Source organism: Mesitornis unicolor, unplaced genomic scaffold, assembly GCF_000695765.1.
Source record: "Mesitornis unicolor isolate BGI_N332 unplaced genomic scaffold, ASM69576v1 scaffold7336, whole genome shotgun sequence".
In the NCBI taxonomy this organism is placed as follows: domain Eukaryota; kingdom Metazoa; phylum Chordata; class Aves; order Mesitornithiformes; family Mesitornithidae; genus Mesitornis; species Mesitornis unicolor.
This window is the reverse complement of record NW_010191634.1, coordinates 12537-23751: the sequence shown is the minus strand read 5'-3', so window position 1 is coordinate 23751 and position 11215 is coordinate 12537. Positions and strand designations below refer to the sequence as shown.

General features: G+C 42.7%; 1 protein-coding gene across 1 annotated transcript in view; it reads right to left on the bottom strand.

Moving 5' to 3' along the window:
* Positions 1-1376: 1376 nt before the first annotated feature.
* The window catches only part of SRPK1 (SRSF protein kinase 1), a gene marked incomplete at both ends in the record, with an annotated part of 12005 nt that continues 2166 nt past the window's right edge, over positions 1377-11215 (bottom strand). Inside the window, 11 exons of the mRNA XM_010186798.1 lie at positions 1377-1469; positions 1748-1817; positions 3039-3146; positions 4025-4125; positions 5815-6240; positions 6497-6710; positions 7202-7227; positions 8241-8406; positions 9073-9179; positions 10635-10722; positions 10908-10995. Of these exons, the coding sequence (XP_010185100.1) occupies positions 1377-1469; positions 1748-1817; positions 3039-3146; positions 4025-4125; positions 5815-6240; positions 6497-6710; positions 7202-7227; positions 8241-8406; positions 9073-9179; positions 10635-10722; positions 10908-10995 (1487 nt within the window). The remainder of the gene's footprint in view (positions 1470-1747; positions 1818-3038; positions 3147-4024; positions 4126-5814; positions 6241-6496; positions 6711-7201; positions 7228-8240; positions 8407-9072; positions 9180-10634; positions 10723-10907; positions 10996-11215) is intronic.

Sequence of the window (11215 nt, the reverse complement as noted above, 5' to 3'; positions counted from 1 at the left end):
TCCTTTCCAGCCACTCGGCCCCAAGCCTGTAAAATAGGCTGAACAGCTAAACAAGACAGGCTGAACTCAGAAATGGTTCTGAACAGTTGGGCATAGGGAGTATAAAATGGTAGGGCACACCGAAGGAAGAAATTACACTAAAACCCCTTTTCTATCTGCCTTTTGTTCTAGAAATTTACTTCTTTGAAGGCTTCTTTTCTCCCTCTTGTTATATCTGATCCAACACCAGCAAATAGTGTACAACTTCATTAAATCACCAATTATAGTGGTTGACATGAGATAAACACTGCACCGTTGACTTTGGAACACATGGAGCATTGTTTGAGGAAGCGATACACCACTAACAAAAAAGGGTTTGTTTTATCACCAAAAAAAGTATTAAACTAGGTCAAAAAACTTCTTGAGACTCAATAAGTGTCTGGAGTACTCAGAGCTTTATGATAATGGTATAATGTGTCCCGAGCAACTTGGCTGGGGATGCAAGGCACTATTTGGGTGACTGGCACATTAGAAAAGGAACAAAGTTGTCTAGAGAGGACTTCAAAGGTGAGTCAGCACCTCTGGCTGACAGAGATCAGCTAAGTAAAGCCAAATTAAAGACTGAAAAAATAGCTACGAGTACTGGTTTTTACCTGCTGCATTTGATCTACAGCGAGATGTCAAGTACAAGGATGTAGAATACTTTCAGTGGTTAGACAAGGATGCCTTATATTTAGCTGCAGTTAAACAAAGAAAGACTTAAAGAGGCATCTTTGCTTGCATCTACTGGTAATTGGTATTTCCAGCAAGGCACTCTTGTGTATTTGGGGCAGGGGATGAGGGGATAAGGGACATTCACAGAATCACAGAATGTTTGGGAGTGGAAGGGACCTCAAAAGCTCATCCAGTCCAATCCCCCTGCCGGAGCAGGAACACCCAGATGAGGTTACACAGGAAGGCGTCCAGGCGGGTTTTGAATGTCTGCAGAGAAGGAGACTCCACAACCTCTCTGGGCAGCCTGGGCCAGGGCTCTGTCACCCTCACTGAGAAGAAGTTTCTTCTCCAATTGAAGTGGAACCTCCTGTGTTCCAGTTTGTGTCCGTTACCCCTTGTCCTATCATTGTTTGTCACCGAGAAGAGCCTGGCTCCATCCTCGTGACACTCACCCTTGAAATATTTCTAACCATGAATGAGGTCTCCCCTCAGTCTCCTCTTCTGCAACCTAAAGAGCCCCAGCTCCCTCAGCCGCTCCTCAGAAGGGAGATGCTCCACTCCCTCCATCATCTTTGTAGCCCTACGCTGGACTCTCTCCAGCAGTTCCTGTCCTTCTTGAACTGAGGGCCCAGAACTGGACACAATATTCCAGATGTGGTCTCATTCATGTTGTTTCCTTTTACCTTTTTTGGTGAAAAACTCCTTGGAATATTTTCCTGCCAAAATGAGCTTGCGAGGTATTTTCCCCAGAAGTTCTATGATCAGTGCGATGTGATCTGCATTTTTTCAAAAGAAAAGACAATGAGACACATCCAACACGAGACATCTCTCTTTATGTCCCAGTTTCCTTCTCTGGGATACAGGAACAAAGACATTATCTCCTTTAAAAGTTGAGATCTGCCTGAAATCAGATGACAATAAACAAGGACAAAGTGAAAGGGTAACAGGGAAAAAGGTGAGGGGAAACTGAGGCACGATCAGGTTGAGAAGAGAGAGCAACTGTTGTATTTCATGTGCAGTTTTAAAAAGGCAAGAAATACTTGGACAAACACACCTTCATCCCGTGAGTAGTCTTCCCCTGAATGAGGCTCGAACAGATAATCTCCTGTTGCTAACTCAAAGGCCTAAAAACAAACAGAGATAAGCAGGTTAAATCACTTTGATGCACTTCACACATCGTCAGATGCATTGCAGGGCGATTCTGCAAACGTCTGCAGGCCAGAGGCAAAGTGGTGGGAAGAATAACCTGTACAACTCTAACACCCCATCACCATCTGGAGGTGTGCAATTACTTTGCAGTATTTTGATGACTGCATTAAAGAGCAACATCATTTGTGATGAATTTTGGATCGCAGCATAACGCAGTGAAGCCTGTGTGAAACTGCACCAAATTAAGGCATTTCACACACTTAACCCCTCTCCTGCTTCAACAGCATTTGCAAAATGTCCCGTCCAAACTCCAGATTTGTTTTTTTACAATGATTCTTGCCTTCCTCCAAATTTCAGATATTTAAAAGGGCATTTTTTTTCTAACAGTTAATCTCCAAAGGCTCATCTGTCAATGTGACAACCTGACCTCCTGTATTCTTGGTTTTCTTTAAGGACTGCTGCAGTCAAACTATTGAATCAGGCACTCTGAGTAACCACTGCGTAATTTTGGCCACACGTCCTGCAGAGACAACACGACCCCATCGCTTTCTGTTTTACCACATCCACCAAAATCACGGCTTCTTTTCCAAGAGAGCAAAAATGACCTCACTATTTTCCGAGCTTAAAATACAGAAACCAAGCTTTGATTTGTGGAGACACTGAAGAGGCACACGCAGTAACTGGCTAGACTGATTTTTTTTTTTAAATAGCTGGCAAATATAGAATATTGCCATTACAGAACAGCTTCAGCCCTGTCTCAGCATTACTCAGATTATAAAATGATGCCAAACATGCAGAGGATGTGTATGATTAAAATATGAAATTATACTGAAGACATCTGTGAAACAGCGCTGGGTGCAGCAGAAAGCTCGTTATATAAAAAGATTTATCTTCAGAATTGCATGTTGTCTCGTTTTTCCACAAAGCCTGATGTCAAAGCACGAGCATATTTGAAATCTGCCGGTGCTGTACAACCAAAACAGCTTTCGAAAGGAAAGCCACACGTGGCAAAGAAATAAAAAGAGGTAGTAACAGCTTTGGTATGGAAACATGGTATTCAGCAAGGCTGGAAGTTGGCTGGACACCCGTCAGGGTTATTGGCCAGGCAATTTGGCAATCCAGAGTGCACAGCACACACCAATTTCCCCCAGTGCTCCACAGAACGAGGTTAAAACCCCCTGGATGACACCGCTCACCATGCACGCCGTGCTCCAGATGTCAGCAGGGGTGTTGTACCCCGAGCCTATGAGCACCTCCAGGGATCGGTACTGTCTTGTCTGGATGTCCTCAGTGAAGTGCTTGTGCTAAACAGAAGAAATGTTTTATTGAAGTTAGAGATTGGTTAAAAAGAGGAGAATCAACAACCTGCAAGGCCAGGGCAGATAAAGGCTCATTCCCATCACATTTCATCTGAATTTTACATCCTCTTTGAGTATTTCCTTATATTCCTACAAGTAGTGTTTAACTGCTCTACATGAGACACTCCTCAAGTAAATCAGCCCAGCAATTTAGGGAAAAGCCACAAAAAGAAAGGGAAGACCATTTCCAAAGCCGTACCCTTCTCCTATCCCATCACGACGGGCCACGATTCAGCTCCCTTAAAGCAGATAAGCAACACCCACGAAAGACAGCGCCTTGCCTGGTGTGCAATTTGAGCCTGAGCCTCTCTCCCACAAGATCCGAAGTATATTGCCATTTAAAAAGCCAACTAAAATAGACATTTCTTCTATTCAAAATGTCAAACATTTAAAAGCAGCCCAAGCACAACCATCAAAGAACAGAACTATTTATGAGTCTCTTTCATGTGCTCATGAATCCACTGAAGTGTTCTGACAAGCTAATAAACTACAGAACTAGCACATCAGAGCAACTGGTTGCAACTTTCCCCAGGGGAGCTACGGCCTCATTTCACAACTTTCACATACGCAGATTTCTACACTTTGTGTGACACTGCTTACAGGGCTATTTGAAGTAATTTCATGACCAGTGAGGCACCCAGCCTAAAATCCTATCTTAGAGGACCGTTTGTGTTTCTACTCCCCTCTTTTTGCCCTCCAACAGCTTCAAACTGTCACTACTTTCACAAGCAGGTCTAAGATAGAAGTGATTTTACAGATTCTTTTCCACGCTGGGAATGAATTAGCAGGTTTCAACGGTCAATGTGAAGAGATTTCAAACTTACCACCCAGCAGGCATTTCCTAGGTCAGCTATCTTCACTTTGAGCTTATCGGCATTCTTGGGCTCAAGGGGATTAAGGAGGAAATTCCCAGCAGTTGATTTTCCTAGAGGCAACACACACAACAGCAGCTGATTAAAGCGACACGAGCAGTGTCACCATCTGTCACCCAAATCCCACAGCCCTCTCCCTACCCAGGAAGGGTTTTGCTTAAAGATCAGAACTTGTCCATTCCTAAAGCCTAGGTATAAAAATCAGCATCAGTCTGCCCTACAAACAGGGCTACCACCATTAATACCTGAGCAGTATTACAAGGCAGGACAAATAGTATATGCAAGAATAACTGTTTCCCAGTACATCTTGCACAGTTTTAAAAAGGTCTGTCTATAACTAAACAGGCTTTTTTAATAAAGGCATTGCCAGAAACAAAGCAGCCTCTCAACCCTTAAGTCTTGCTAAATCTTTGAAGGAAAGTCCATGTATTATAGCGTCTTTTTGATATAACCATCACTCTCTGCTGCAACAGAGACCATCACAAGAGCTAACAGATTAGGAAAGCCTCAGTGACACAGTGGAGAACACAAATGTGAAGTCACCAAATGACATCCAGCTGTGGCTCTAGATCACTTTGGGAGAGCTGTGAGAACAAAATACACCTAGAAATCCAGCAGGGGCATCCAACCAAACACGGTTCAGGTTTCAAAGCCCCTAAATTTCGTTTGTTATTTTTCATCCACATAATTCCCCAGCAATACCCTGCCAAGAGAACGCTACAGAAAGATCTTGTAAGAAGAAGTACAAATGTTAGTTTTCCCCTCCTTCTCCAAGCAGATGTACTTCACCTGACCTTGACTCAAAGATGCTAAAAAAGGACACTTTTATCAACTGATTCATGGGTTTTATAAATGCAGACCTGGAAGGTGTTGAACTGCTGCACACTGCTGTGTGTCTTATGTTCTCCTGAACCTACAAGACTTTGTTTTTTACCCCCTGAAACAAATCACATCTAAACAAATGCATTAAAGAGATTTTTATCCTCCTATGCTCTATGAGCCTTGTTTCAGTCACAGGCTGCATTTCCAGTTCTGGGAAAAACATTTACTCATCTCAAATAACTGAGAGCAGTTACTCGTTCTCCACTTTAAGAACAAAACTATCAGAACACGCTGAACTGTACTTCTCCCATAATTTAACAGCTAGCAGCAATATGCAGACTTACATTTCTAACTATAAATAAATATCATGTAAGCAATACCTGTACAAAGGAACAAATGTATAGGTACTTTTTATAAGTGAGAATACTTAAAATAATAGCATTACCTGGTTGGGAAAGACCTTTAAGGTCATAGAGTCCAACCATAACCCATCTACTACTAAACCACGTCCCTAAGCACCTCATTTAACCTTTTAAACCCCTCTAGGGATGGTGACTCCATCATTGCCCTGGGCAGCCCCTTCCAGTCCCTGACAACCCTTCCAGTGAAGAATTTTTCCCTAATGTCCAATCTAAACCTTTCCTAGCACAACTTGAGGCCATTTCCTCTTGTCCCATCGCTTGTCACTTATGCATTCAATACTCAAAACTAAGGTACAACTACAATCAGAAGCTGCAAACAGTGAATGTCTCTGAGCAGGCCCATGAGGTTAATCACTCCTGGGAGGAAAAGCCTCAAACAGGTGGTTTCTGCCTACAAAACAGAGGTTTCTGTTAATACTCTGATGTAACACAGCTCTCCCAAACGGAGGAGGAAGGAGCCCTTTGAGAAGAGGAGCCTTCATAGGGTTCCTCTTATACCTTTGTTGTCTGACGGGCTGTTATTCTCATTCTCGTCCTCTGAAGGTATCTCTGTCCGGATGCTTTCTTGCAAATGGTTGATCTCCTGCTCGCTGAGCGACTGCTCTTCGTTGGACGTGGGCTGACACACCATGGAATCCTCCGAAACCAAGGGCGCGAACGAGTCCGACATCGCTTCTGGCGGCCTGTCCTCCGAGTCGCCGTTCCGCTGACCGTAATTACAACTGTGGAAGTTCTCCTTCTTCTGCGCGTGAGGGTGATCCCCACAGTCATTGGCGTTGTGAAGGTCATCCTCGAGCCGCACAGACCCTTGGTTGCCGGAGCCTGGGAAGTCCGTCATTTGTATCACTCCGTTGCAATTTATTTCTGGTAGGCATTTTTCCACACTGCTTTCCATTAGAAGAGATTGCTCTGGTACCACTTCAGCTGGAAGAGTGGAAAAGGAGAAGATAGCACAGGGTGTCTAAACAGAGGCTTGTTCAGAGAGCCCCCGGAAGCAGGCAGCTCTCAAAACGTAACCCAATTATCCATTAATTTAATTTGTAACAGGAAATTTCCTGACCCCTTCGGATGGGCAGAACGCAGCGCAAATGGGTTAAACCACAACAGCCACCTCTACCAAAGGTGTTTGTTGAGGCCAGCATGAGCGAAAGGACAGCCCTGTGCCACTCCAGGTCCATACCTGTCTTTTTGTTGACGTTTTCCTCTGGTGGAATAGCTTTGATGAGCATTTCCAGAGGGCTCTGAGCTTCTTCCTCCTCCTCAGGCTGTGTCTGTCCAGGGCTTGCTTCCTTCTCCATTTCCTCTATCTCTTGCATTCGCTTCTCTAACAACTCGGCCTGTCGTTTCTGCTTCTTTTTTAACTTCTTTTTCTTATTCTTTGACATTTTGTCAGCCTACACAGAAGCAACCAGAGAAATTTGATTTATTTCATATTTCAATAATGCCAAAACACATCAAGTTTTAATTTATTTTAGAGCTGAAGAAGCAGTCTGGGATGAAAACTCTTGAGACTGCTCTCCTCTCAGATAAAAAGCAGCTATTAAGGTTTTTGGAGCAGCTGTCTAAGGCTTTTATCAGTGCACTTCTATCATGACCTGAGTATTCAGTATTCTCCAAACAAGGGATTTCAGACTCCACAGACAAGTCACCTTCACAACAGAGCCTGAGACCACCACCAACACTACTCATTTTGGTAATACATGAGCTAATACCACTTGTATCTCCAAGACAGCACTGAAGCTGACGCTTATTTCTACCACGAACACAAATCACACTTTTCCTTCTGATAAGGTTGCTTTCCCTTGATGCTGACTGCATAATGAAGCAATGCTGTAGATACCATAAGTAGACAGACACTTACATATGAAAGCTATTATATACTTACTGGTTTTGGCTGGGGTGCAGTGCTCACTGAAAGGGAAAGGAAAATGAGCAAATCAGTATGCTTACAGCAAGAAAACCACAACTGCATTCATATCTTAAGCTTTTCTCTATATGGTTTGGTAACAACATTTTAAATATGTCAGCAAGTGTTATTTTGAAGGCTCATTTCTCTACAGAAGTAGAGCAAGAATAAAAAAAAATAAGAAAAACATTAAACGAGTAAAAGCATAATTTCAATTCCAGATATTAGACTTGCTTGACTGATATCAAAGACTTGAACTTCCTGCCATGCAGCTTTCTTTGACTGCATGCATTATGCATCTCGCCAAAAAGAAAATGCAAAGCAAATCATTAAAATACCAAAGTTAAGGGAGCTTCCCTGAGCTGAGCTCTGCGCTGATGGGCTCAGCTAAACGGTGGTGGTGGAAGATTATGACTGACAGAGCCTTCCAATCATGCTGGAGTATTTACCGAGAACTGCACACTGGTACAGATCAATATTCTGAGGAGGAACATGAGAAAATCTGCTCTCAGACCTTTAGGGATGTTAACACATCAAGGAAGCTGTTTCTGTTACAAGTCTGTAAGACTTCTGCAAACTGACAACAGGTAAATCACCTTGAGACCTTCAGGAAATGCATTTCCAGCATCACGTAATGAAAGGAAATGAACTTTAAGAAAATGTGAGAAGTGCCTCTCCACAATTTCACTCCAGCGCTATTTTGAGTGCATTGGGATTTATGCAGGGTGTGCTACACAAGACTGACTGCCCTACCACCTTATCAGTGCCAGATTTAGCTGCGTTACAAGCAGATGTCAGCATGCACATGTCCTCCCTCTGTTTTTCTTACACAAACAACTGCCTTCCTGACCAAAGTTTACAATTGACAACTAACTTCACCATTTACAGCTGGCTTTTCAGAAGTTACTTGCATTACTGTTCCACTGTACTCAATTAAGAGGTTTTCCCTAGTGAGATCAGTTATGGTTTGGTGGTGTGTGGGGGGAATAGCACCAATTTTCAGGAAAAAAAAAAGGACCTGCAGAGCCAGATGGTGGGGGAGCCCCGGATCTCTGCCACTCTGTTGCTTCTGCAGCCAGCCTGCGGATGTATTGGTCGTTAACACACAGAAGAATGTTCTCGGGTTTAATATCTGTATGGATGATTCGACATTTTGTGTGCAAGTAATCCAGACCCTGAAGAACCTGCAGACAGGAGAGAAGGAAAGAGACCATTAGAAAAAGCAACAAGTGAGCAAACTGAGAGTGAAAATGTAAGATTGCCTAAGACGACCAATGAACGTGAGGGAGTTCTGCGTTTGAGACTGCTCCAGGTTAGAGCTCATGTGATCAGTCGTTAGTACTCAGGTCCAGAAAATACACATTTGCATATAGATTTAGCTTCAAATTTAAAATACTGTCACTTCACTCTCGTAACTTAACCTACCACAGTTGAAAATCTAAATACCTTACAATAAAATCCTGCTTTCCTCCTCCCCTCTACCTCACAGAAAGATGTTTCTGCTTAGGCAAACATCCAGTAGGAAGAACAGGTTCCTCGTGCTCTTCCCATCATTAAGCACTGTACATACTAAGAGGTTTTAAGAAAGAAATGCTTGCACTTAGGGTGAATAACTAGGGTAAGAGAAGGTTAAAGGAAAAGCTGGCCTCCCATCATGGTTTAAGTGTCAGAAAATAAATATCTATAGCAGAAGGCTTTTGTAGTAGAGAAAGGAAATATCAACCCAAGAATGGTTTTGTTGCATGAGAGACACATCACTGGTTTTTAGCTGTTTTCTTGAATCTGAGAAAGAATAGTTAAAGAATTCTCACTGGGTTGAGGGGAGCAGTGCAGTCAGAACTGGAACTCACCTGTTTGATGATCTTTTTGACGCAAGGGAGTGGAAGCCCCTGATAATTCGACTTGATGATCCACTTCAGGAGGTGATGCCCTAGGACTTCAAACACCATACAGATATCTGGCACTCAGTCAAGGAAAGAGACAGACACCCTGACCCAAGGAGCCCTGAATTCCCAGGACTCAGGATCAAAAGAAATCCACACCACTTAAGTGTTTTATATTAAAGGACCTTCATCCCTCTGACACAGCTTGGAGAAGCTGCCTTCCTTAAGAAGCTCATCCTATCCTACACATCAGTGTTGTTATCCAAAACCTGAAATACAGAGGGATGGAGCTGGTTAGGACAATGGTCCTAATGCAGCAACAATCTCCTGTTTTGGGTGGAAGCCACTTACACAAGCAAGTGTACATTTGTATTTCCTGCTGGTACTGAGATAGCTTCAAGCCAACGATGTGTGTTTTGGAACAGCCCAGGCTCTTGCCCCAGGCAAAACTCGATGCCAGCTCTCTCTGTACCAGCATTACCTGAAAAGATAATAAAATTTCCACTTCATAAGTCATCTTCAGAACAATTAAGTTACTTTCTCTGCCCTCCCATGTCTTTTTACCAGCAAAACAACCTTTTGACAAGTCTAGACTTCAACAATATTTACATTATCTGCTTTTTGTCTATAAGATCTCAACAGCTACACTCTAGTGACATAGTCTGTATTATTCCTTTTCTTTAGAAGCCAAACTTCTAGGAGTTTGTTAGGCTGTTTTTCTTCTACACTGGCAGAGAGCATGCGTTTCATGAGAAAGACATAAAAGATCAGGTCAACATTTACTCGGTGCTAGGTACCAGAAAAACGTTAACAGAGGAACTGTATTATGGGGCTACTGTTTTCTGCAAGTGTTACATTGTTGATAACCTACAGCTCAATTCTCACTGAAGTAAAATTCAAGGTAGTGCAAAGCAGAAACGTGCACTAAAAATCCAATTTCAAATGTTAAGAATGCCTTATTTGGATTTGTCACAAATCCCTCGCTATTAGAAGGCTGTTCACAGAGGATTATCAAAGCAATAGACTTTAAACATCCTAATAACGTTGATAAAGTCCAAGGTAAGATGCTTCCATAACTAGAAAACCACATTATCACATTACAGGCTGCCTGTGTTTGCTATTTTTAATCACCGATCTTAACATTTTGTACTGCTTTACTTAAATTAGGGGTTACCACCAGGCTGCCTGCAAAACTGAGGGGCTGAGATGGATGGGCTCTCTTGCCATGGCAGTGCCTCGGACGTCAAGCCATTCAGTCCCGATTCACAAATGGGATGTAGCCACCTCATCTCTCATGTAACAGCATGACTAAGCAGTGCAGTTACCATGACTTAATGCATATTATGTCAGGCTGAATGATCATTCTGGATCTGAGCTTAGCAGGCAGCTCTGAGGCGGATGACTCTGCAGCACATTTCCCTGGGCAGCAAAAGGGATGCCTGGGCATTGCTCACCAGCCCTGACATGGCAGCTTCTCTGCAAGCTCCCATCTGTATGTGATTCTTTGCCTTTACTCCAGAAAAGGATACGAGAACCATTAACTCCTGAAATCTTGAAGTCATCTAGTAACTGAACGACTCTCTCTTTACTTGGGTCATTTGGATCACTGTTGCGGACCTGCAGAGAAAAAAAATGATGATTAATTTGCTGTTCCCTGAGGTAACTACTAGGCAAGAATATATTTTGAAGTCAGACCTACTGCACTACTGTAAGGTTCCTATCCAAATTCTTTGCAGCTAGATGACCCAGAATTAATAATAATTTTAACTCTTTAAAATTGAACCCCACTCTGAGGCACTCACCGATTTTAGCAACTTGATTTCATCCAGTGCTGTTTCTGTGTAGTGCTCTGCACTCTTCACCACCTTCATGGCCACAAATCTCCTCCCTCTACACACACATGGTAAGCAAATTAGAGACTGTTAACACTCATACAATGAATTTATTCTCCAGGATTATCCTAATTCGTTTGAATAAGAGCTACTTATTTAAGGCATCATGGAAAAATAAGGTTCAAACACTCATGAAGACTATCTTTGGGTCTCTTATAAAATATCCATGTTAGTCACTTCTCATAAAATGAAATAATAGGTTAGAGTGCTGAACACAA